This window comes from Leuciscus leuciscus (assembly GCF_965113295.1).
Source record: "Leuciscus leuciscus genome assembly, chromosome: 5".
NCBI lineage: Eukaryota > Metazoa > Chordata > Actinopteri > Cypriniformes > Leuciscidae > Leuciscus > Leuciscus leuciscus.
The window spans coordinates 1710787-1735606 of record NC_138729.1 but is presented as its reverse complement, the minus strand read 5'-3'; the positions used below and the strand labels follow the sequence as shown (position 1 = coordinate 1735606).

At 36.5% G+C, this 24820-nt stretch overlaps 1 protein-coding gene across 9 annotated transcripts in view; it reads right to left on the bottom strand.

Annotated features, from left to right (window-relative positions):
• Positions 1-7917: 7917 nt before the first annotated feature.
• Positions 7918-24820, bottom strand: part of eng (endoglin) — a 56582-nt gene continuing 39679 nt past the window's right edge. For 2 of the 9 annotated variants that reach the window (XM_082170526.1, XM_082170527.1), the window contains exons 9-14: positions 24621-24760; positions 21726-21944; positions 21587-21650; positions 13437-13544; positions 12104-12151; positions 10231-11201 (exon numbers count right to left, since the gene is read on the bottom strand). In XM_082170526.1, the coding sequence (XP_082026652.1) occupies positions 10966-11201; positions 12104-12151; positions 13437-13544; positions 21587-21650; positions 21726-21944; positions 24621-24760 (815 nt within the window). In that variant the 3' untranslated portion in view covers positions 10231-10965. The other 7 variants (XM_082170531.1, XM_082170532.1, XM_082170530.1 and 4 more) reach the window with 7 other exon arrangements.

The following is a 24820-nucleotide window of genomic DNA, read 5'->3' as shown; positions in this document are numbered from 1 at the left end:
ATGTAGGCCTATTTTAAAATAAACTAATATGTAGATTGTGTAAAAATTGTAAATGTTGTGTTTTTATTTTTTAGTTAAAAATTAGTTAAAAATAAAACAAAATAATCTGTAATACTATACATTAGCCACTAGATGTCTGTATAGCCCTTTACATAAATATATATTCAGGCGTGTGTATATTTAGCAAATATTGTACACTGGACCAAATTTTTTATAAAAAAAAATAAAAAAAATAAAAATGTCTTCTTGCTTGACTTTATTTATATACGTGACCTTGAAGTAATCCAAAAGTAATCAGTTACATTACTTTCATATTATAGTACTTGGATTACATTACTGAATACTTTTTTTATGAAGTAATTTGTAACTGTAACGGAATACATTTTTAAAGTAACCCTCCCAAGCCTGGTCATTGATTAGCATATTCTGTCTTGATCATCTATAAATCACGTTCCCGGGGGCGGAGTTTGTTAATTTTAGGGTTTGTGATGTCACTAACCCGGGAGGAATGTGGTGTAGTCTCTACCAGCCGTTTGTTGTAGTCCTTAAAAAGCCATTTCTTTAAAAGCAAATATCTCCCTTTGCTTTGAACTTTGAGCGTCGTAACTTTGCAGATGTTGTTTATGATCAAACAGCAACATTACACACTAACTAAAGTTAGAAAAGTGGAATCATAATTAACCACCCCTTTAAATATGTTATTTTGGTGATAAAATATGAGTTTTAAGGGATCAAATTATTGACTAAAGGGGGACTTTTATAATAATCCAATTAATTACAATATAATAACACTTGTAACAAAATGCCTCCAACATTTTTACAAAGATTCTGAAGATTATTAATAAAATGCATATTACTAAATGCATTTTATACCATATGAGTGATATTTTATTCCTGATATAATAACTGGTCTCTCCAGGGCTGTATGGAAGTGCAGACTGACTCAGGATCAGCCAGTCATACATGAATCCTCCACAGGAGGGCAGAAGGAGTCATCAACACGAGTCTCACGAGCTCAACCTCAGATTCACTGCTAATTAAACAGCCTGCAGTTTATTAACGGCTCTGTGATTAATATTCCCTCTCTTCACCGAGCATAAATGCTGCTTTATTCCCAGGGAATAAGAAAGACGTGGATTTGCTGCAGCATCATATTTCCCTCATTTCCATTCGCAGTCTCCTGAATGTGAAATGAAGTTCATTAATAAGAAATTATGAATTATGAATATCACAGACGCCGCATGAGGTTGATGAAAACGTGCTTTGTTTTGTTCCATACAGACTGATGATATATATGTGAAAGAAGAAAATTTTCAATTACAGGACAAATCCGAAAAGGGGAAATAAGCTGCTTATGAATTATAGCCAGGGCAATAACATTCATTATGAGTTTCTTATGGACTTTCAGAAAATAAACTCTCTTAAAACACACTTTCAGTCTCTTTTACTTAATGTTTCTATACTAATAACATCCAGCAGAAGACAAATATGATTTGTTTCTGAAAGTCAAGAAGTTTTGGGAATAGCCTAAAATGATTGACTTTTGTCTTGCTATATGTTAATATTTTCATATAGCAAGATATTGATCTTATTAATATTGTTAATATTTATAAGTTATAAATATATATTATTAATATTTATTCATATAATTATAATTAATATTTTCATACTTTTTGCATCATTTGTCAATATAATAGTTTGATTGGAAATGATTCTGTTCAGGATATGTTTACCTCGACTCTGGTCTGTCACTCAAACTCGGTTTTCTTATAGTAACCAAACAAAGTTTTATTAGAGGCAAAGTTATTTATTGCGGTTAAAATGAAACCACAAATAATTTGTGAAGCACTTGTGTAAACCATAAATATTTAAATTTCATTCTTTGGCTTACGTAATCAAAGTTTTAATCATGCAATAGTTATTTTTATGATGGATTTTCACAGTTTTAATGTTTAAATGTTGTCTGTTTTAATATAATCAGTGGTTACACTTTATTTTGATGGTCCACTTTAGACATTCTCCTTTAACTTTGCACCTCCATGTCGACTAACTCTCATTAGAGTATTACTGTCAGGGTTCAGGTTAGTGGAATAAGTTGGCATGTAGTTGTAAAGTTACTTAAAGCGTGAGTTCACCCAAAAATGAAAATTCTGTCAGTAATCCCTCTCAGAAATCTGAGAGCTGTCTCACTCCTCCATAGGCTGCTACAGTTGGTAATTTACCCTACGCAGGGAGTTTGATTGACAGGCAATCTGACCAATCATAACCATCCGCTATTTTGTGCGACACAGCAGTCAGGAAAGTTAGTAGATTATCGTTGGAGGATTTGAACTCGATAAACGGAGTGTACTGACGTCTTGCCGCGGTTAAAACAACATTCCTTCTGATGTTCATTCATGTTTATTTGATGCTATAAATGAACTAGAAGGAAGAGATGATCGGTTCACGAGCAGCTTTAAAGGATTAGTTCACCCCAAAATGAAAATCTCCTAATAATTTACTCACCCCAATGCCATCCAAGATATCCATGTCTTTCTTTCCTCAGTGAGAGAGAAATTATGTTTTTTGAGGAAAACATTTCTGGATTTTTCTTCAAACAATGGACTTCATTGGTTACCATCGTTTTTAAGTCCAAATCAATGCAGTTTCAAAAGTGTTTGAAGTGTTTAAACGGACTGTACGCGATCACAGCTGAAGAAGAGGTTGTTATCTAGCGAAACGATAGGTCATTAAAAAAAAAAAAAAACATATAATTGATAGACTTTTTACCTTCAATAGTTCGGATTGATCTGATCAACAAACGTCATCACATTGAAAGGTCGCGCCGGCGCCGGCAATACTATTTGAACTACTATTCATATTCATCAGAATGTTATTCATATACTATTCATATTCATATTCACTGAATATATACTATATATATAATAGCAAGCAATACTATTTGAACTATCCTCCTACGTACGGTCGCACTGTAAACAGTGGGGCGGTACTTCTGCCGGAACTGACAGAATTTTCATTTTTGGGTGAACTAACGCTTTAAGGTTAGTAGACCGTCTGTTGAGGAGCATCAGTATAAAGAGTTAGCTAATCAGCCTGTGGGACGCCCGTCAGGAGAAGTCGTGCTGGACGATATCAGAGGAAACGTGTGTGTGATACCCGCTGTCTGTCGTCTTTATCTCTGTGAGAAGCGGGATTCGTGTCACTCTCTCGTCTGTTTTAACTGCCTTCTGTCTGTCGCTGCAGAAGGTCTGGATGAATCTCACACTGATAATGACAACACTTCTGATCTGGTCATTTCCCATCATCCTCTTGATACGGCGTCCAGAGTATCATGTGTGATAATGTGTTCATGTGCGTTATCATTTTGGGGCCAAATCAGGTTGAAAGTGACTTAGGAGATGTTCTGGGTCTGTGGTCGACGAATGTGCGGCTCCAGATAAGGGATCTGGGTGTAGTTTAGACTCATCCTGAACATTTGCTGCTCAGATTAAGTGTGTGGTAAAAAAAAGTTTTATTTTTTCAGTTGAGGACTTTTGTGAAAAATGAAATATTTTTGTCTGCTTCTGATCTTCAGACAGTGACTCGCACATTTGTTTCGTCCCGCTTGGATTATTGTCACGCAATTTATTTGGGAGTAAGTCAATTTCTTATTTCAAAACTACAATTGGTCCAGAATGCATTTAAAGGGAGCATACAGTATTTTACTCCAGGTGTGGTAAAGCTGCACTGGCTTCTGGTTAAATATGGGATTCATTAAAAGGTGTTGCTCTACGTCTATAAAGCTGTCCATGAATATATTACGAATTTAATGAATATTAATGCATGTAGACCTCAAAGATCACTTAATTGTTTACTTCTAACAATTCCAAAAACTTTGCTTGAAAACTAAAGTGGATCGGGCTTTTTCTGAGTCCCGACATCAGGTTTGTTCCCTCAATTTACATTTTTGAATCTCGATTAAAAACACATTTGTTCTCAATGGCTTTTAAGTCTTGAAATTTTGGCAGTTTTTTCTGTTATTATTTAACTTTGTCTTCTTTTTCTGTTTTATTATTATTTGTAGACTTTTTATTTTATTTTGTACTGTACAGCCCTTTGGTCTACTTGTAGTGTAAAGGGCTTTATGAGTACACTAGACTTGTTCACAACAAAAGCATCTGTGTGGAGAAACACTTTGGGCCCTATTTTAACGATCTGAAACGCAAGTGTCAAAGCGCAAAGCGCAAGTAACTTTGTGGGCGGGTCTCGGCGCTGTTGCTATTTTCCCGGCGGGATAAATGACTCTTGCGCCCGGCGCAAATCTAAAATGGGTTGGTCTGAAGTAGCTTCATTATTCATAGGTGTGGTTTGGGCGTAACGTGAAATAAACCAATCAGAGCGTCATCTCACATTCCCTTTAAGAGCAAACGCGCTTTTTCCATAGCGGATTGCTATTGAAACGGCGGATTTGCCAGGCGCGCGCCAGGAGCGGTTCACAGCCAAGGAGAGCAACGCTCTCGTCACGGCCGTAAAAGAGAGAAGTTACATTGAAATGGAGAAACCCACCCAAATTAACTTCGGTTAAACAGGCGTATGATAATTTGGGTAAATGTGTAAGCTAGATGTATGCTTTTATAATAAATAGTCTATCTATCTATCTATCTATCTATCTATCTATCTATCTATCTATCTATCTATCTATCTATCGTAATAATGTATTCAAAAATGAAAACTGCTGCTTCTGTGTAGATGAGAGAATCAAAGTGTAGGCTATGTGCGTTGTGCACACGCTACATTGATTATGGCCAAGCATGCGCCCTTAAAATAGCATATGAATAACATGCGCAACGCGCCACTGACTTTAAACTATTTTTTCCTGGTTAGTGGCGCAATTGTTTTCTAAACCTGCAAAATAGCATGAATGAACGTTTGCGCCGGAACACGCCTCCTCTTTGCGCTGAACCGCCCCCGGGAGCGCAAGTGTATTTCCTAACTTACCGACGTGCTTCTGTGGAGGGAAAAGTCCGCTTTGCGCGGGTGCAAAATAGGAATGATACATGCGTCGGTGTACAAAGTCAATTGCGCTGGGTGCAAGATAGGGCCCTTTGGGTCATTATTCAGTTTTTGTGTCCATTTTGATCTAAAAAAATTACTTTGGTGGTGGTGGGGTGTGTGTGTGTGTGTGTGTGTTTCCCTACTGTCCACCACAGTGACCCTCAGTAATGTGTGTGTGTGTGTGTGTGTGTGTGTGTGTGTGTGTGTGTGTGTGTGTGTATGTTAAAACACTGTGGTATAAAATGTACACTCATATTTTAATTTGTTACACTGTTAATTTGTACATTTAAATTTATGTTATAATATTTTATTATTTTGATGTCTTTATATAATTATTCTATGTAATATTGGCAATATTATATTATGTACAGTCATGCCAATAAAGACATTTTGAATTGAGAGAGAGAGAGAGAGAGAGAGAGAGAGTGTGTGTGTGTGTGTGTGTGTGTGTGTGTGTGTGTGTGTGTGTGTGTGTGTGTGTGTGTGTGTGTGTGTGTGTGTGTGAGTGTGTTTGTGTGTGTTTGAGTGTGTTTGAGTGTGTTTGCCCAAATTCAACTGAAAATGAAAATTTTAATGACTTCTGCAAAATGATTCAAGCCCCTGAAATGAATCCCTCACAACAGCACACATCTGCAGGACAGGCGTCGTCTCGCTAATCAACGGCTTCATTAGTTGCTTGAGCTAGAACAATTCTTATTGCTCAATCTGTTTGCCACACACTGTGTTTTATGGTTTTGATGTAGAATTTTTGCCAATACAGGTTGAATGTAGTAGATTATTATTGAAAAGATCACAAATCAAAAAGACTGTTGACATTCAATTTTAGTAGATTAATTCCCTTTGAAATGTGATTTCCTATTGGGAGTGTGATGTGTGATGATTGGTTGGTTGGGTTAATTTGAGTAAACGCTATGATTTCAATCAAGAGACACTGCCTGACTAAAAAAAGTCACGTTTAGATTTAAATATTGCATGGATTAATATATGTTGTATCCGATGGCCATATTACAGGATCACAATGCCAAGATTCTTTGGGCTCAAATTGTGAAAGAGTGTGTCATGGATCACGAGGAATCAGCTTCACCACTGAGTCCTGACCAGAACTATATGTGACCCTAGACCACAAAACCAGTCACATGGGTCAGTTTATTTTAAATTGAGATTTATAACTCATCTGAAAGCTGAATAAATAAGATTTCCATTGATGTATGGTTTGTTATGATACGACAATATTAGGCTGAGATACAACTATTGAACATCTGGAATCTGAGGGTGCAAAGAAATCAAACATTGAGAAAATCTCCTTTAAAGTTGTTCATTTATGTTGGCAATTGTGCAGCATTCACTCACACAAATACATATTTTATATAAAATAAAGGAAATTTACAAAATATCTTCATGGAACATGATCTTTACTTAATATCCTAATGATTTTTGGCATGAAAGAAAAATGGGTAATTTTGACCCATACAATGTATTGTTGGCTATTGCCACAGATATACCCGTGCGACTCGTGACTGGTGACGTGATCCAGGGTCACATATTAAAAGTCTTGGGATGCGACAAGGAAGACTTTACAGAGCGCTTGAACTCTCCCATCGTCAACACAAGATCTGCTCTGGAGAAAACCGTGATGTCATCGTCCAGCTCAGTTCAGTTCTCATATAATGGTGTCAATGCAGGAGATCAAAAATATTGTTGAATATTAAATATTAAATGTCCCCAACTAAGCAAGCCAAAAGCCAAACATGACATTTCTTGATGGAAATAAATGCTGTGATGTTGCGTAAGGTTGTCGAAACAATGCCAAGATAAATGCACATAGTAATCAAAGCGAATTTCTTTCTTTCTTTATTACTAATCTTTCTTTCTTTCTTTCCAACTAATCTTTCTTTCTAACTAATCTTTCTCTTTCTTTCTTTCTTTCTAACTAATCTATCTTTCTTTCTTTTTCCTTTCTTTCTAACTAATCTATCTTTCTTTCTTTCTAACTAATCTTTCTTTTTTATTTCTATCTTTCTTTCTCTTTCTTTCTAACTAATCCCTTTCTTTCTTTCTTTCTTTCTTTCTAACTAATCCCTTTCTTTCTTTCTTTCTAACTAATCTTTTTTCTTTCTAACTAATCCTTTCTTTCTTTCTTTCTTTCTAATCTTTCTTTCAGACCAATTTCTTTCTTTCTAATTAATCTTTCTTTCTTTCTAACTAATCTTTCTTTCTTTCTTTATGACTAATGTTTCTTTCTTTCTAATCTATCTATCTTTCTTTCTTTCTAACTAATCTTTCTTTTTCTAACAAATCTTTCTCTTTCTTTCTTACTAATCTTTCTTTCTCTTTCTAATCTTTCTTTCTTTCTTTATGACTAATATTTCTTTCTTTCTTTCTAATCTATCTTTCTTTCTTTCTAACCAATCTTTCTTTTTCTAACTAATCTTTCTTTCTTTCTTTCTTTCTAATCTTTCTTTTTCTTTCTTTCTTTCTTTCTTTCTTTCTTTCTTTCTTTCTTTCTTTCTAACTAATCTTTCTTTCTCTTTCTAATCTTTCTTTCTTTCTAACTAATCTATCTTTCTTTCTTTCTTTCTTTCTAACTAATCTTTCTTTCTTTCTTTCTTTCTAACTAATCTGTCTTTCTTTCTTTCTTTCTTTCTTTCTTTCTTTCTTTCTTTCTTTCTTTCTACTACTAGTCCGATTGAAATAATAGTGACTTTCTTTGGTCAGGCAGTGTAATATACTGTATATGTGCAGAACAGAGTGAAGTTGGACACAACTTTTATGTACAAAACTTCTGCTTCCAATTCTTTTGGCAGTTAGGCAATTCCCAGAACAGGGCATTCCCAGAACATCACCGGAGAAGCAATAAATAAACTGTAATGACATTAGGAGGCGTTGTTTTCATGATTTAATTTAAATAAATGTCAAATTGGATTAAAATAATTCTTCAAAATGGGGAAAACTGAACAAATATGACCAGATAATGACCGTTCGGGAAGTGCTTTAAATGGTAACGTTCCAGAGAAAACAGAAACATGCAATACAAATGTTATTTATAAAAGTTGATATAACAATGCAGTATAAAACAGTTTACATACAGACACAAATAATTATATGAACATACAAGAATACCACAGATATTGCACCAAATGCTCAAGTGGCATTTTCCTGCTTTTCACATCCAGCCGATGTTAAAGGACCAGTTCACAGCTGTGCGCTTCATATACACACCACACACACACACCACACACTGAAAATGATTCAAATTTGGCTCTGTTCCTCAATACAAAACTGTCAGATGATTTCAGAAGACGTGGGATGTGGTGAATGAATACTTTTATGCTTTTTGACGCGTACAAATAAAATTAATACAAATACATGAATAAATTCACATGAAATGCATAGTATACAGTAAACTGTTGTAATAAGCTACATCACAAGAGTTTTTGGTTTTGTTGGGCTCATTTTCACTTCTTCAAATATAAAAACTCAAATATGAAAACTTCAGACCAACTGCTAAAGTTATAAATTTACTATATACTGAATCTACAGCATAATGCATATACTGTACATATAATAGCCAAACACACTTTTTTTGAGGTAACGTAGTTACATTGTACTTGCTCAAATAAGTACTCAGAATATGAATTAACCATGTACTTACGATAGAGTAACGGTTCTGGTTTGGTTTAGGGTGTAACTTGTAATTATGCATCATTTACTGTTATTAAAATAGTAAGTACATGCAGTAGCGTGTAACTACGTCACCTCAAAATAAAGAGTTACCAAAAAAAACTGATTTGAAGTTGCTTAATTACTATTGCTAATAACCACATTTTCATGACAGAGTTACAAAATGTAATGAACAAACCATTTGATCTATGAAGTGTTTGATTTCAGAGAAAAAAAATAAAAAATAAAAACACCCATACGAATCTCATGAAAACATCTTGGGTCATATTTCACCCCATAATCAAAAGAGAGAAAAACAAAACATTTTGCATAGAGAAAATTAAGGATTATTAATTTATTATTTATTACAGCCATAATATTTATATTTAAATTAACAATTTTCAATTTAGCAATGCAACAAATACTACTATGATCCAAAAAAACTCAGTAATAAGAATGAGATTGCAATGCAAAAAACTTATAATTAATTTTGGCTTTGTATTGATTTTGGGGTTAAATATGCAAATTATTTCATGAGATTCATGCAGCCACTGTTTCTAGTTTTGGTCACGCAAATAATTAACAAATCTACATCCATAGAGACTCTTAGAGACTCGAGGTAGCCATTTTCCAATCTGTCCCATGCATGTGAGAGTACAGTAAGAACTCTAAAAATAAAAATCCTTCATTTTATTATCGCTGTTTTGATTTGTTTGAATGCTTCATCATATCACATCATGAGTGTTATGGGATACGAGGCGGTCTGTCTGACGTTTGTTTGTTCGTGTCTTTGAGCCGCGAACTGATGCGTCATGTGCTGTTTGTCTGTGAAGTCTTCTGTCGCCTCCATCAGAGAGGCTCCGGCACAAGAATGCCACGAATTTCCTGTTAGTTCCTGGGGGTTATGCGTTGTTTTTCCTGTCTCTGGGAGCCAGGCGTTTTCTTTTTTTTATTCTTCGTCCCCGCTGACTTCCCGTAGCCGGCGGAGTGAGAGGAATGTGTGAGGTACAGGGAACGTTTCTCTGGCTTTCTCCCAGCTTGGAGAGGGAGGTTGTGGTTGTGTTATGGTTGTGTTATGACGTTATGCCATGCTGCTGGTGGGTGTGCTCTGGGTGCTGCCGATGCTGGCGTTGGCACTGCTGTCCTCAGATGGAGACGGGTGGGTGGGCACGGGCTGGCGTTTGGTCAAACCACATGGGCATCCGGATAGAGAAAGCACTGGACAAAACACAGGGAATATTCAATTCAGTTCACATTTATGTGTATAGCGCTTTTCACAATACACATCATTTTAAAGGGGTGGTAATAATAGCCCTTTTCACAAGATGTAAAATAAGTTTCTGATGTCCCCAGAGTGTGTGTGTGAAGTTTTAGCTCAAAATACCCCATATAGCATTAAAAACGCACCGTTTTTGTGTCTGTCCCTTTAAATGCAAATGAGCTGCTGCTGCTCCCGGCACAGGGGGCGGAGCTTCAAGAGCTCGTGTGTTTTCAGTGTGTGTCTGTGTGAGGTAATCGGAGCTGCTAACACACAAACACACACTGAGAATTTCACAAACTTTTAGCTTTTTATGTTCAAACCGGAGTCAGACAATGATGGAGAGACTCTAGAAGAAGTGACAACATGTAAAATGCAACAGGACATTTCTGAATGGTTAGTTGATGAATTTATGAAGCTGATGTGGAGTTATTTTCTAGTTATTGATTAGCATATTCTGTCATGGTAATCTATAAATCGCGTTCCCGTGAAAATGCATGAGTCTACAATTTAGGGCGTTTTGAAACCTGAGAGTCCGCACAAGGTCCGAACCAAAGGTCATGTTTTGATACATTTTATACATTCGGTAAGTTTTGGTTTGGTTTCACATTGCAATCATGCGAGCGCACTAAAGAACTCTACATACACACTTGCGTCCTGTCGTCATCATCTCTGTGGGCTGCATCTTGACATTGATTGGTTTGTAAACCAATTTATTGGGTAACTATGACAAAAATGAATGAACAGACGCATATCGTTGCCACTATACTGTTATTATTACGGCATTACTCCCTGCAGCACCAGCTATACTCGAGGCTAGCTCAAACTCGCCAAATGAACGTCCTCGTTGTGCGAACATTTTATGGGCACTGGCAGGAAAGGAGGAGAAGAGCGAGCAATCCTGCGGGAACCACCGGGACTTCCTGTAAATGGTCTGAAAGTCCGAACCATACAGAAAATGCGTTCACACTAGAAACGAACCAAACCTTTGTTCAGTTTGATCCGGACCGAGACTACCTCTTTTCGTCTGACCAAATTTCGTCTCTTTGGTCTGGACCGCGGTCCGGGGGAGGGTTCACACCTGTAATTTTGATTCGGATCAAATTGAAAAGTCCGAAAAATCCGGACCAAACAAGGTAGGAGTGAAAGGTACAGTCAAACAAAGAACTATACAGACAACAGATGTACTTTTTTTGGCGTTTTTTTTGCCGTTTGGTCAAACCACATGGGCATCCGGATAGAGAAAGCACTGGACAAAACACAGGGAATATTCAATTATTGCTGGGCGGTATACCAGTTCACAGGGGCACCGCTAGCAGTTTTGGGCCCGATGAAAGAATATGAGGTTGGGCCCCTACCGCACCCATTCTATTAATAAAACTGATCTCTGGGGCCCCGAAAGTGCATGGGACCTTAAATTCGTCCTAATGTATTAGTTTAAACAATGTAATAATTTAATGCAGAAACAATGAGCTCATTGAAGTAATGTTTGTTAACAATTGTGACCCTGGATCACAAAACCAGTCATAAGTCGCACAGGTATATTTGTGGCAACATTGTACGGGTCAAAATTATCGATTTTTCTTTTATGCCAAAAATCATTAGGATAATAAGTAAAGATCATGTTCCATGAAGATATTTTGTAAATTTTCTACCGTAAATATATAACATGTATTTGTGTGAGTGAATGCAGCACAATCGTGAACATAAATGCACAACTTTAAAGGAGATTTTCTCAATGTTTAGATTTTTTTGCACCCTCAGATTCCAGATGTTCAATAGTTGTATCTCGACCAAATATTGTCCTATCATAACAAACCATACATCAATGGAAAGCTTATTTATTCAGCTTTCATGTGTTGCATACATCTTAATTTAAAAAAAATTTACCCATGTGACTGGTTTTGTGGTCAAGGGTCACATATGATTATGCCATTTAGAAAAATGCAGCATTGGTGCATGTTGATTCAGAGCTTGCGTCATCTGAAGTCTTCGCAGGAGTCGGCGCCATCTCTCATATATTGAGCGCAATCCACGAAAACAAATAAGGACAGATTTCCACAGCGACTATCGTGCAAAGCGATCGCACCTCGAGGAAATGCGACAGGAAAAGAGCAGAGGAAGTGTGCAGAAGAAAAGATTGAGGTTTACCTGAGAGTTCGGCCGCTGCTGATCTCATTCCCAGAGCCACAGGATGCCCTGAAACACATGCACACATTAGACCACGAGTCTAGAAGCTCATGAAGGGATCGCTTATATTCAGGACTTTTCCAAAAGTCCAGGGGTCTCATTTATAAACGTGACGAACGCATGTTTCCGACCCCGTTTTGCCACTTCCCAAGCAAAGGTTTGTGATCTATTAAAAACAAACTTGTCGGAGAATGCGCACCTGTAAGTAAACTCTGAGCCAATGCGTACGAACGTTTTGGAGACGGAGTTTGGCGACACCGATGGTGAACGGAGGGACTGACGGCAGACACTCTACATACTAATTATCAGTCCTAATCATAAATACAGTGCATGTTCACAATAACAGTTTACATAAATAAAAGAATGATTTCAAATATGTTTTACATCTGATACACATTTAGATTAAATATGCCATTCTCATTAATGGAGTTAAGCACTTAAATTACACGAAATCATTAATGAGAAGTTACAAGATTTTTGATATTCTAATAAATAGAGATATTTGTAGTGTATGCGAACACTTTTGAACACTTTTCCTGAGGCAAGCTGTGTTTTAAAGTTTGCTTAGCGCATGATAATAGCAGAACTCAAGGTCTGAGGAAATATTTTTGCACAGATAATGATCAATAATGCACAATACGACCAATCTGTTTCCATTAAAAATATAAAGCAATTAAAATTACTATTTAGCCAGTGGAAAATATTGAGAAAAACTTTCTCTGAAATGTATTTTATACTATTTTGATTGATTTATTCTACAACAAGGCAAGGATCGGCTACTAAATGATTTTTAGTAATGTAATGTGACGCACATCCATATCTCATATAATTTCCTAAAGTCTCGTAACATTAAACATGGTCTCACGTGGCTGAATATGCATATGCAAATGATATGCAGATGAGGATGTGCATAGTAAAACGAGGCGTTGTAAGCTCATATATGGTTATTTCTTCCGCTGACTGGGGTTTATAAAGGGAATTTTGTGCAGATTCTGAATATTTTTTGCCTCCGCCATTTTTGGCTTTCGGGCGCACGTAGCTAAACTTTTAGTAAGGATCCTACGCACAGTTTTATAAATGAGACCCCAGATCATCAGTCTGGAGATACTGCGGCCTTACTTAACTGCTTCATCTTATTTCTAGTGGCAAATCATCGCGAGGCTTGTTAGAGCTGCTCTCTCCACCTCTTCCCTCATAAGCTAAAGGAGCAGAGAAAACTCTACCAAATACATCTTCTCACGCTTGAGTATTCATGTCAGTCACACATAACTCATTCTCCTCGAGTGTTACTCACCTGTGCGAATCTTGATGAACCATAAAGCACCGGTGAGGAGAACCACGATCAGGAATCCTCCGAACGCGATTCCCAGAACAGCCGAGAGTCCGAACTCAAAACACGGATCTGAAACAAAACAAGCGAGCATTCAGTTTTCCTCATTCAGTGGAAGACAATCGCATTGTTTATGTCTTTGTAAACCCATTAACTTCCCCATGGATTAGTCGAAAATGAAACTAATCGTCTGGGATTTGAGCCTCTCGCTCCACAAGACAAGAATCAAAGTTACAAGAGTCAGGAAAGTTACTTTGAAACTGTAGTTTGTCAAGATACACGCCACACATAATGCAGGGTACTTCAACTACAGTGAAAATACTCTGAAAAAGACACTAAACGCTATTGGAAAGTGTCAAGATTAGTCATTTCATTGATATAATGCTTTAAGACATTTACAGAAAAGAGTTAAAGAGACCTGGTATACAGTATATCTCAGGGTTGAGATATTATTAATGAGTTGAGATTATATTAATACGTTCATCATCATTCAATTTATGATCGTTTTAATAAATGACATTATTTTCAAACATGATCAGAACATTAGGAGTGGATCAGACCTTCAGGAGCTCTTGTTACTGATCATTTATCTATAAATCAAACCCAGACTTAACTAAATTAAAGCTTTCTTGTTATAGTGAAAAGCTCAAGAAGTGAAATATCCCTTACATGGAGGGTTCCTGCACTAATACATCATCATAAAACATAAAACCTAATGATCATTCAATCGTTCATGTCTCGGACGTCTGAAGAAACCGTTTCCTTCACGTCGAGGGGATTATTGCCTTGTTTGTTCAGCTGGGAAGTGTTTCGTCACTACTCGTAGGAAAAACAGCTTCACTGTCAGAAAAAACATGCAATAAACTTTTAGGGTTTCAATAGCGCGCACTGGGGAACAGTAGCATTGTTAGCCAACACGCTAATGCGTACGGCCCGCAGGTTTGAGGACCTCTGTTGACCAAGCTATTAAACCAGTTGATGACCGCAGCGCTGTTGACCTCATTTATTACATATAAAAACTGCTTCCGTAACCAAATTTAGAATCAGGCAAACATTGTTCGCTGATCATCATTTAAAGCAATCGTGTCTCCTCTTGGATTAAACTGCTCGATTCATGACTCTTGAAGGGTTAGTTCACCCAAAAATGAAAGTTCTGTCAGTAATCACTCGCCCTCATGTTGTTCCAACCCTGTAAGACTTTCGTTCATGTTCGGGACACAAATTAAGATATTTTTGATGAAATCTGAGAGCTGTCTCACTCCTCCATAGGCTGATAAGTAATTGCATTTGTTTATTAACCTCAACCTTAAGTTTATCAAGCGACGAGAATACTTTTTCATGATTCTTAATGAATGTTTGGAAGCTTCAGAGTTTCAATGGAGGGACAGAAATCTCTCAGATTTCATTAAAATGGGCTTTAACTCTGGGTTCCGAAGATGCACGAAAGTCATGTGGGTTTAAAACGACATGAGTTTGAGTAAATGATGACATTTTCATCTTTGGGTGAACTAACACTAACCAAATCGGCGTGCATGCTTTGGCTCAGTGCTTGTCATATATCACAACTGTGCAGTTTTGGAAAAATAAAACATATTTGTGACGCTGGACCACAAAACCAGTCACATGGGTCAATTTCTGGAACTTGAGATTCATACATCATCTGAAAGCTGAATAAATAAGCGTTCCACTGATGTATGGTTTGTTAGGATAGGACAATATTTGTCCGAGATACAACTATTGAACATCTGGAATCTGAGGGTGCAAAAAAATCAAATCATTGAGAAAATCTCCTTTAAAGTTGTTCATTTATGTTCACGATTGTGCTGCATTCACTCACACAAATACATGTTTTATATATTTACGGTAGGAAATGTACTAAATATCTTCATGGAACATGATCTTTACTTAATATCCTCATGATTTTTGGTATAAAAGAAAAATGGATAATTTTGACCCATACAATGTATTGTTGGTTATTACCACAAATATACCAGTGCGACTCGAGACTGGTGACGTGATCCAGGGTCACATATAGTTTGTAAAATGCACGCTGATGTCTATGTAAGCTGCAATTAAACCCCTTCTAATTTGACACCGTGTTTTATACACATCAGAAATACGCTGTGTCGGTTACTAAATAGTTTACTTTTAGTTTTATATTTTATTCTTCTCCCAGTTCACCGGCCACTTACTCTCATGTCTCTCGGGAAATTTGCGTGTTGTAAATCCGACAACTCTGATTCTCTGCCCTGAAGAGAAAACTATTACATGACGGCGCCGATCAGCCGTCATCATCTAACATGATCATCATGAAAGTGTTTAAAAGACTAAATACAATCACTAACACACATTTGAAAAGCGGAATATCAGATAGCCTATTTCACAAGAAGACTATTGTTCAAGTTAAAAACCCAAGAGGTTTATTTTCTCAAAGCTACTGTAAATGGACTCTGTGTAATTTTGAATATTGAAGACAATGGACAAAATTAAGACTCCAAATGAATCCAAAACCAAGAAAGTTTATATCTTCCAAAGTATAGACAATTTTTGATATGCAGTTTAAAGTTAAATAAATATATATTTTTAAATGTCTCACTTAATTCTATTCAATATTACTGTGCAATTCAGAGTAAAATGTTACGTAATGTTGGGGAGTGAGGCCTGCTGGGGAAGGACCCTTAAAGAGACATTACACCCTAACTTACTCTGTCTGGTTCCCTTTCGTCGTTCTGCATTTGGACTATCGGCTTTCGCAGTGAAAGCTACTAATCAGTGGAATGCCCTACCAGAGCATATAAAAGGGTGTAAAGCTCTTGGTCTTTTTAATTTGAAGTTAAAAACTTTTTTTTAAATCGAACCAACTCTGTAAACATTGAGATTGTTGCAGTTTAATAGAATTTATTTATTTATTTATTTTATTTTTTGTGTGGCCCTTAATGTATATGTATGTTTTTTGAAAATTAGTCTTTGGCTAAATCTGGTACAATGCATGAAATGGAAACATTTATGTTAAAAATTGTACATGGTCCCTTTATAATAATAAAAAAAACTATAACAAAAACAAAGTTGCATGTTAGTGCCGTAGAGTAGTATTATATACCCTTAAGGTATGAACCTTTTAGGGGGAAATAAGGTACAAAGTTGCCCCAGTTGTACCATTAAAGTGTTGTTACTGGAAAAACTACACTCATTTAAAAACAGCAGAACTACCGTCACGCTACTGGCACATGTAGTTGAGCTAGTCAAGTCAAGTCGAGTCTCCTTCACTTATACAGCGCTTTAACAATATAGAGAGTTTCACAGCAGCTTTACAGTGATGATAGGAGATTACAGTAACAGAGATTGTTTAGGCTTTACAGCAGATCTAGAATAAAGTTATTGTCCAGCTAAAGTTAGTTTTGATTGATTCCCTTCATCATTAGTTATTAACTTAGCGGCCGCTAACACACACCGCTCTAACAGTTCAGTTAGTAGCCTGAATACTTTGAGCTAGTTACTCGCCAGCACTGACAGCACTTCAATGGTCCAGGCCAGGCATGTTGATGCATGTGTGTTAAAGGCTGATCTTCTGTCTCCTGGGTGGATTGACTCCTGTGGTTTCCACTCTTGAATCCTCTCTAGTTACACATCCCAGCGTATGACCTCCACGTCCCAGTGTCCATGTGTGCCGCTCCACACACGCGCTCATCTTCCTCTCCGTGACAATGATGGGAAGCAGGAAGGTCAGCGGCAGCGGCTTGTTTTCGCTCGAGTCGTCCGTCTCTCTGTAATCGTGCACTTTGATGGCGAGGTGTTTGCTGAAGGCCAAGAGACGGCGAGAGTGTTTACCAAAGAACACCTCGGCTGCTCAAGTAATGCTTCCCGAGGGCCTTGAAGAACTCCTGGTTTGATGCCACAGGAAGGGTCTGTTTTATGTCCCTTTTTATTTGTTTTCTTCCCCAAGTCAGCAGCAGAGCTTCCACCAAACATCAGCTGTATTTGTGTGTTTGGTCAGAGAGTCTGAGCTGAGCAAACAGAGGCCGGAAACGGCGGAGCAGGGGGTCAGGAGGGGTCGAAGGGGGTCACCTTCGACCCCTCAAACAGGAAGGACTCGCATCCTCCAAAACACAGTGACTCCTGACAAATCACACGCAGTGCCGATCCTAGACTTCTGTCAATGCGTTCATAAAAAACCCAAAATGACCCATTAATCTGTGTTTTCAGAGCAGTTACACATTCAACAAACAACAGTGAGATGACACAGTCGGTCATACCATGAACAATAGGACACATACCCGATAAAAACATACAAATTAAATAAACAATTTAGCTTATAATAATAGCCAACTATACAGAAATTGAATACAGTAATCAAATGTAAAACTAAAACTCTGTATAGTCCTTACTGTATGAATTAAATATACACTGATTCTTATTAAAGTTACCAAAGTTATTCAGTGACGAGCAGTGAGAGATTCTCTCGTTTTCCTCTGTTGTTTGATGAATGACACGGACAGTGGCAGGTTTATTAGGCTGCTGTCACTTTAAGACGAAACACACGGATCTAGTATACTGACAAGGCTAATTTGCATATTCATAGAACTGCATATACTAAATGAGGCAAGGGTGTCGAGTTACATTCAAGCTATTTTAAAGCATGAAGACATTTTTTTCAAAGGAAAAATGCTTAAATGTGTAATTTTGGTGATCAAAGATCAGTTTTAAGAGATACAATTTTTAAATACAGGGGGGATTTAATATTGTGTTATTTTAGACACAAAATTGTCTATTTTGCCAATGAAAAAAATCACCTATAAAGCCGAAGCAGAACTGTTGTGCATCTCTGAGCAACACACAGCGGTGATTCGTTTCTGAATGAATCTGCAGTTTGAGCGAATCAATCGGGCGAACCAATGATTCAATGATTCATTTATAAAGAGAGCCATTTACTTCTGAATGAATCTGCAGTTTGAGCTAATCAATCGGGCGAACCAATGATTCATTTATAAAGAGAGCCATTTACTTCTGAATGAATCTGCTTTTTGAGCGAATCAATTGGGTGAACCAATGATTCAATGACTCATTTATAAAGAGAGCCATTTACTTCTGAATGAATCTGCAGTTTGAGCAAATCAATGGGGTAAACCAATGATTCAATGACTCATTTATAAAGAGAGCCATTTACTTCTGAATGAATCTGGAGTTTGAGCGAATCAATCGGGTAAACCAATGATTTAATAGTCAATTCATAAAAAGAACCATTTACTTCTGAATGAATCTGCAGTTTGAGCGAATCAATCGGGTAAACCAATGATTCAATGACTCATTTATAAAGAGAGCCATTTACTTCTGAATGAATCTGCAGTTTGAGCGAATCAATCGGGTAAACCAATGATTTAATAGTCAATTCATAAAAAGAACCATTTACTTCTGAATGAATCTGCAGTTTGAGCGAATCAATCGGGTAAACCAATGATTCAATGACTCATTTATAAAGAGAGCCATTTACTTCTGAATGAATCTGCAGTTTGAGCGAATCAATCGGGTAAACCAATGATTCAATGACTCATTTATAAAGAGAGCCATTTACTTCTGAATGAATCTGCAGTTTGAGCGAATCAATCGGGTAAACCAATGATTTAATAGTCAATTCATAAAAAGAACCATTTACTTCTGAATGAATCTGCAGTTTGAGCGAATCAATCGGGTAAACCAATGATTCAATGGTCCATTCATAAAAAGAACCATTTACTTATGAATGAATCAGCTGTTTGAACAAATCAAATGAATGAATGATTCAATGACTCACTCATTTAGACATTTTCCGCAACCTACCGTCAGTTTTAGCTTCTTATGTAGAGTACCATTTCATGTAAAAAATTATTTCATATTTTGGGGATAGTTTGGCCAAAAATGAAAATTCTGTTTGTTTACATTTACTCATGCTGTTTCAAACCTGTATTTGGTCATTTTGTTGAGAGAGATGCTAATGGTCCTGTCCGATTCAATGATCTATGCTAAGCTATGCTAAAAGTGGTACCGCCAGACCCGGAGATCGGCTGAATGGATTCGAAAACGGTAAAACTCAACTGTGTAACTCTGGGGGAGCTGTAAAAATGAGCCTATTTCCAAAAAAAGCGGAGTATCCCTTTAATAAGTAATTCAGATGCAGCTACTGATAAATAAATAAAAAGACCATTGTAGCCTAAAATTCTAACTCTATGTTGATTCAAATAATTCTTTCTATAAAATGATTGACTACAGGGGGACTTTAACCATATTTAAGCAGCAATGGAACGCAAAAACAAAACACAGAAACATGATATACCCTACTGTTGACCACTGCCTGTTCCGGATGAGCATCAATGCACTGGACAAACAAAAAGAATAATAAACAAGAACTTCAGACGACCCGTCCATTGTCTGGTCAGTGGAGGAAAAAACAACGAGTGCATGAAGACGGGTCCGGCACGTACAGTCCAGCAGACACATGACCCCGGCCGGCGGCGAGGAATGCGAGGGCTTGTTCTTAACTCATCTTCCCGGGGACTGTCTTCCCTCTTGAAGAACAACACCTTCCCTTCTTTGTGTGATGCTGACAATAGAGACCCGGGCCCGTGTTTCGGAAAGGCCACGCATACCAGACCTCGGACACAATAAATCCCCCACTGGCTCATTATTTCTGATTGCGGCCACAAGGTCATCGAGCAGGCCTTCCTATAAACACCCCCCTTCCCGTTCTCCTGTCCTCGCATCCCGACCTCATCACTTGCCGACTGATCACGTCACGACTCCAGAATAAACCCGCTTTTTGCTGAGGCGAGATGGGAGTCGTTGGGATCGGGGACAATGGCGTGTCAATGCGGTGCGACCAATGGGAGGATTTATTTCCTGTATGTTTCCAAATCAGGACTCAAGGTTATCCAGCATAACGGGGTTCAAGGTTACAGGGTATCATACGTTTCCTGAATATCCTGAGATGTTCATTTGTAGCAGCTGATGCACACAGATGACCCAACAAACCTGTGTTGATTTCAACTGCGACTGTGTTTATTTTTGGGAGAAACTATACTTGGAAAGACTTAAACTTGGGACGGTGTTATTAATTATTGTAACTATTAATTAAACATTAGTGTGCGTTATCATACTGCCATTTAATAAAAGCAATTTAAAGTTTGTTAAGGATGTTAAATGCTGTTAAATTGCCGTAATTAACAGGATAAACAATGTTTATTTGGCCAGTATTTGAGCACAAATTTCCTAAAAATTTATACATTTCAGAAGTTTTTGTGGACATCTCATTTGCTACTATTGTATTATATAGAAGTCGATCAATATGGATTTTTTCTTAATTACCAATGCCGATATACATATCACAATATTTAATTTAAAGATAGCAAATAATAGTTGCAGTGAAACTAATACTTAATAGAATATTAATCAATATGGAAAACAATTTATTTGATCTTGAACATTTTAAAGAAAAAAAAGAAGAAATTTTATTTTTATAAAGAATATTATTATTATTAAATACTTGTTTTTTATTTGACAGTACAATAGCATTATTGCAACAGTAGTATATATATATATATTTTTTTTTTATAAAATTGTATATAAATTTATAATAAAATTATAAAGCCAATATATTTGACATCACAATATTTAATTTAAAGATAGTAAATAATACTTGCAGTGAAACTAATACTGTACTTAACATAATATTTACTAAATTAGAAATAAATAATTAGAAAATGTATCAATATGAAAACAATTAATTTGATCTTGACGGGGAAAAAAAACTGATTTGCAACTTCTTGATTCTGTAATCCTATTGTAATATTTTTTTTATGAATGAAGAAGTTGTAAAAATCTTGACTAGAAAGGATCATGTCAAAATAAAAGTCCCGTTTCCGACACTTATAAGCAAACAGAAAAACGGATATGCTGATGCTGATAATTAAAAAATCAGCTGATCACTAGTATTATTACAATACCAAACCAGTAGTTATTGACATAATCAACCCCATGTCATTTGAACACTGAGCATTGCGCTTTAAATGGACTTTTCACTTTTTTTCTTGGTGCACTTGCGAAATATTTGAGATGAAATGAGATGTTTTGTAAGTTGTACTCACTTGGGTTCGGTATATATGGCTTGAGCTGCCAGTTTCTCTTGACTTGTGTTTCTGGGGCACAATACTAAATCAAAAAAGAGATGATTGATTAATATGGGCTTTGGAAAAAGTCATGTTTGCACACCAGAGCTCCACAAACCTGAAACTTGGGAAAACAAAGTCGAACTGCACATTCTAGGTCCCACAAGCTGGACGGCACGTCCGGAAGCATCTCGAAGGAGAACCTGAGTTTATTGGGACAGTCGTTGGAACACGACTCCTCTTTGAGCGATATGTTCCTCACCACTGGCACGGATGGAACCCGACACCTGCTGACCTCGATGCGGAACGGGATCCCTTCCATGGGAGGATGGGAGATCTGGTGGAGAGAAAGACATGCATGTTTAAACAAACTCAAGACTGTGGTATACATGCATACACAACCTCAATTTGATAAACTCCCCTTCTGCTGGTCCTGCAGGCACAGAAACAGAGACGACACAGTGAGATTTAATAAAGCTTTACAGGAATTAGCGCTTTGTAAATGAATGGGAGACGAATTTCCTCTAGTGGAAGCGTTCGGTACAGCAGCCGAACAAAATCTTATTGAAAGCTCATTTTTTGAGATATCAGGCTCAAATTCTGAACACAACTTGTTTTTTTAAGTTCACTTTTAAAAACTCTTTTTACTCCAACAATAATCTGCCATGTGTCGTCTTTGAAAAGAGATCAAACTTCAGTCTGTTGCTCTGAAGCATTCAAGATTTGCCACAGTTTAAGTTGGAAATTACATTTTCAAGTCTATGCTCAATCATTAAACCAGATATTTGCATTTTTGAATTGCATAAATCCAAGGAATAAAATAGCTGCGTTTTCAAATACAGATAATCGGCATCTTTTACACGCGAGCCGCTCATGATCCGGTGTTTTCAGCGTCTCGGTTCACAGTGACACTTATATTATAACATGCATTTGAAAATGCAACACGTGCAACCATCATTCTAGATTTGATGAGAATCATTTATAAATCAAAAGAGAAGATGTGAAGTCTCCCAGTGGTTTTCTGCCAAAATAAATACTATATACTGTAGTTAAACATTTGAAAGCAAAAAAAAAAAAAAAAAAATTAATAGTATTGTAATTTTACTGTTGTATATTTAAAAAATATATATTATTATTATTATTATTGTTACTGAATATTTGTTTTTTATTTGACAGTACAATTGTATTATTGCAACAGTAGTATATATATTTATTTATTTAATAAATAATAATTTAAATAAAATGTAAATAAAATATTTTTTGAATAATACAAATAATAACAATAATACGCAAAGTAATTGAAGGCAAAGAAATTAAGACAATCTGTTATGTTATGTAAAATATTATTATTATTATTATTATTATTAAATAATAGTTTTGTATTTGAAAGTGCAATCATATTATTTTAACAGCAATATATATATATATTTAATTAAAGTGTATTATTTAAATACTAATAAAATAATACTAAATACTAATAAGATAAAATATTATTTTGAATAAAAAAAATAAAATAATAATAATAATAATAATAACAATAACCAAAGAAATTAAGACAACCATAAATATTAGTTTGCTTTTGTTCTGTAAAATAAAATTAGTAGTAGTATTAGTATCCAAAATGCTAAGGTAATATATTTGATTTTATTTGTGTAATTTTTATAAAAAAAATAAATAAAAAAAAAAATATATATATATATATATATATATATATATATATTAGGGGTGGCACGGTACATGAAAAAACATCCGAACCGTTCGGTTCGCTTGTCTCGGTTCGGTGCGTGTGTGCGTCGCGCGGTTCGCACGGTTCGACGCATGCGCAATGTAGCCTTGTGCCCGTGCTACTGCTAATACAATGCTAAATCATAAATCAGACAAATGTAGAATAACATTACAATGTCCAGCAATCGATTTAAATAGTACACTGGGTTTACTTAGACATTTAATGAGATCAACTCCACTAGGCTATATGTTGTTTTTTTCACGTGAATAAATAGGCTACATAGATCGACTGTTCCACGTACCGGTATGTACTTTAATGGTCCAGTGGCAGAACTTGCCAAGCGTGTCAAAGGTTCTGAGTTCTAATCTGCACTCGTATATATTTTTCTTTTTCATCAAAACCGATTATGTTTATCAGCGGTTGTATATCAAGCAGGGACAGATTTGTATGAATTTTGTTTTGTGATTTCATCGGAACGAATAGAGTAGCCTAGAGTCTCCTCAACGGACTGAAGCGCGCGTCTGAGTGAAGAATGTGCGGCCGCTGCGGTGTGTGCGCGAGCCACGAGAACACTGTATCAGCGCCACTGATCGCAACGGCAACGAGCACTTTGATCACTTGATTAAAAAAAAGACATTTCAGCGCTAGATTGCTTCTTATTTAACAAACGAACGAAACGAATACTTTGCTAGTTAACTGGAAATGTTTTATTTATTTGTATTGGTACATCCGTGCTGGGACATAATATCAACCCTGGCAAAAAGTGGTGACAAATAACTGTCCGACACAGCCCACGGGAAATGAGAAGCTGCGTTTTGCAAACACACCCCATTTATGAAATAAATAAATTAATAATTAGATAATTCAGCTATATATCATATGCTGAAGTAAATTTTTGGAGTGTTAAAGATTAAAAGAAAAAACAACAACAAGAACCGTACAGAACCGAAAACCGTGACCCTAAAACCGTGATACGAACCGAACCGTGGGTTTTGTGAACCGTGCCACCCCTAATATATATATATATATATATTTAGAATAATAATAATGCTTGTATTATTATTATTAACAACAACATAAATAATAATAATAATAATAATAATACTAATATCAATAATAATAATTGTTGTTGTTGTTGTTGTTTAGACATATTGAATGGGGAAAAAACTAGGAGACAATTTGGTCTAAAGCTCCTAACATGCTTGTCACTGAACGCTGCAGCGATGGGTCATGCATCACAATGCAAGTATAATAACTGTAGAATATGAACACATGAGAATGATCTACCTCCGCATAGACCCTCTTGTCACTCTGAACTCTGCTGCAGGAATCCAGAGGTGACCTGAAGTCTGGAGACGAGAACAGCAGCATCTCGAAAGGAGCCGCTGGAGAAGAAGTGGGTGCCGGAGTGGTGACCTCCACTTCTGCTGGCACAGAAACAGAGACGACACACTGAGATTTAATACAGGTTTGCAGGAACACTTGAG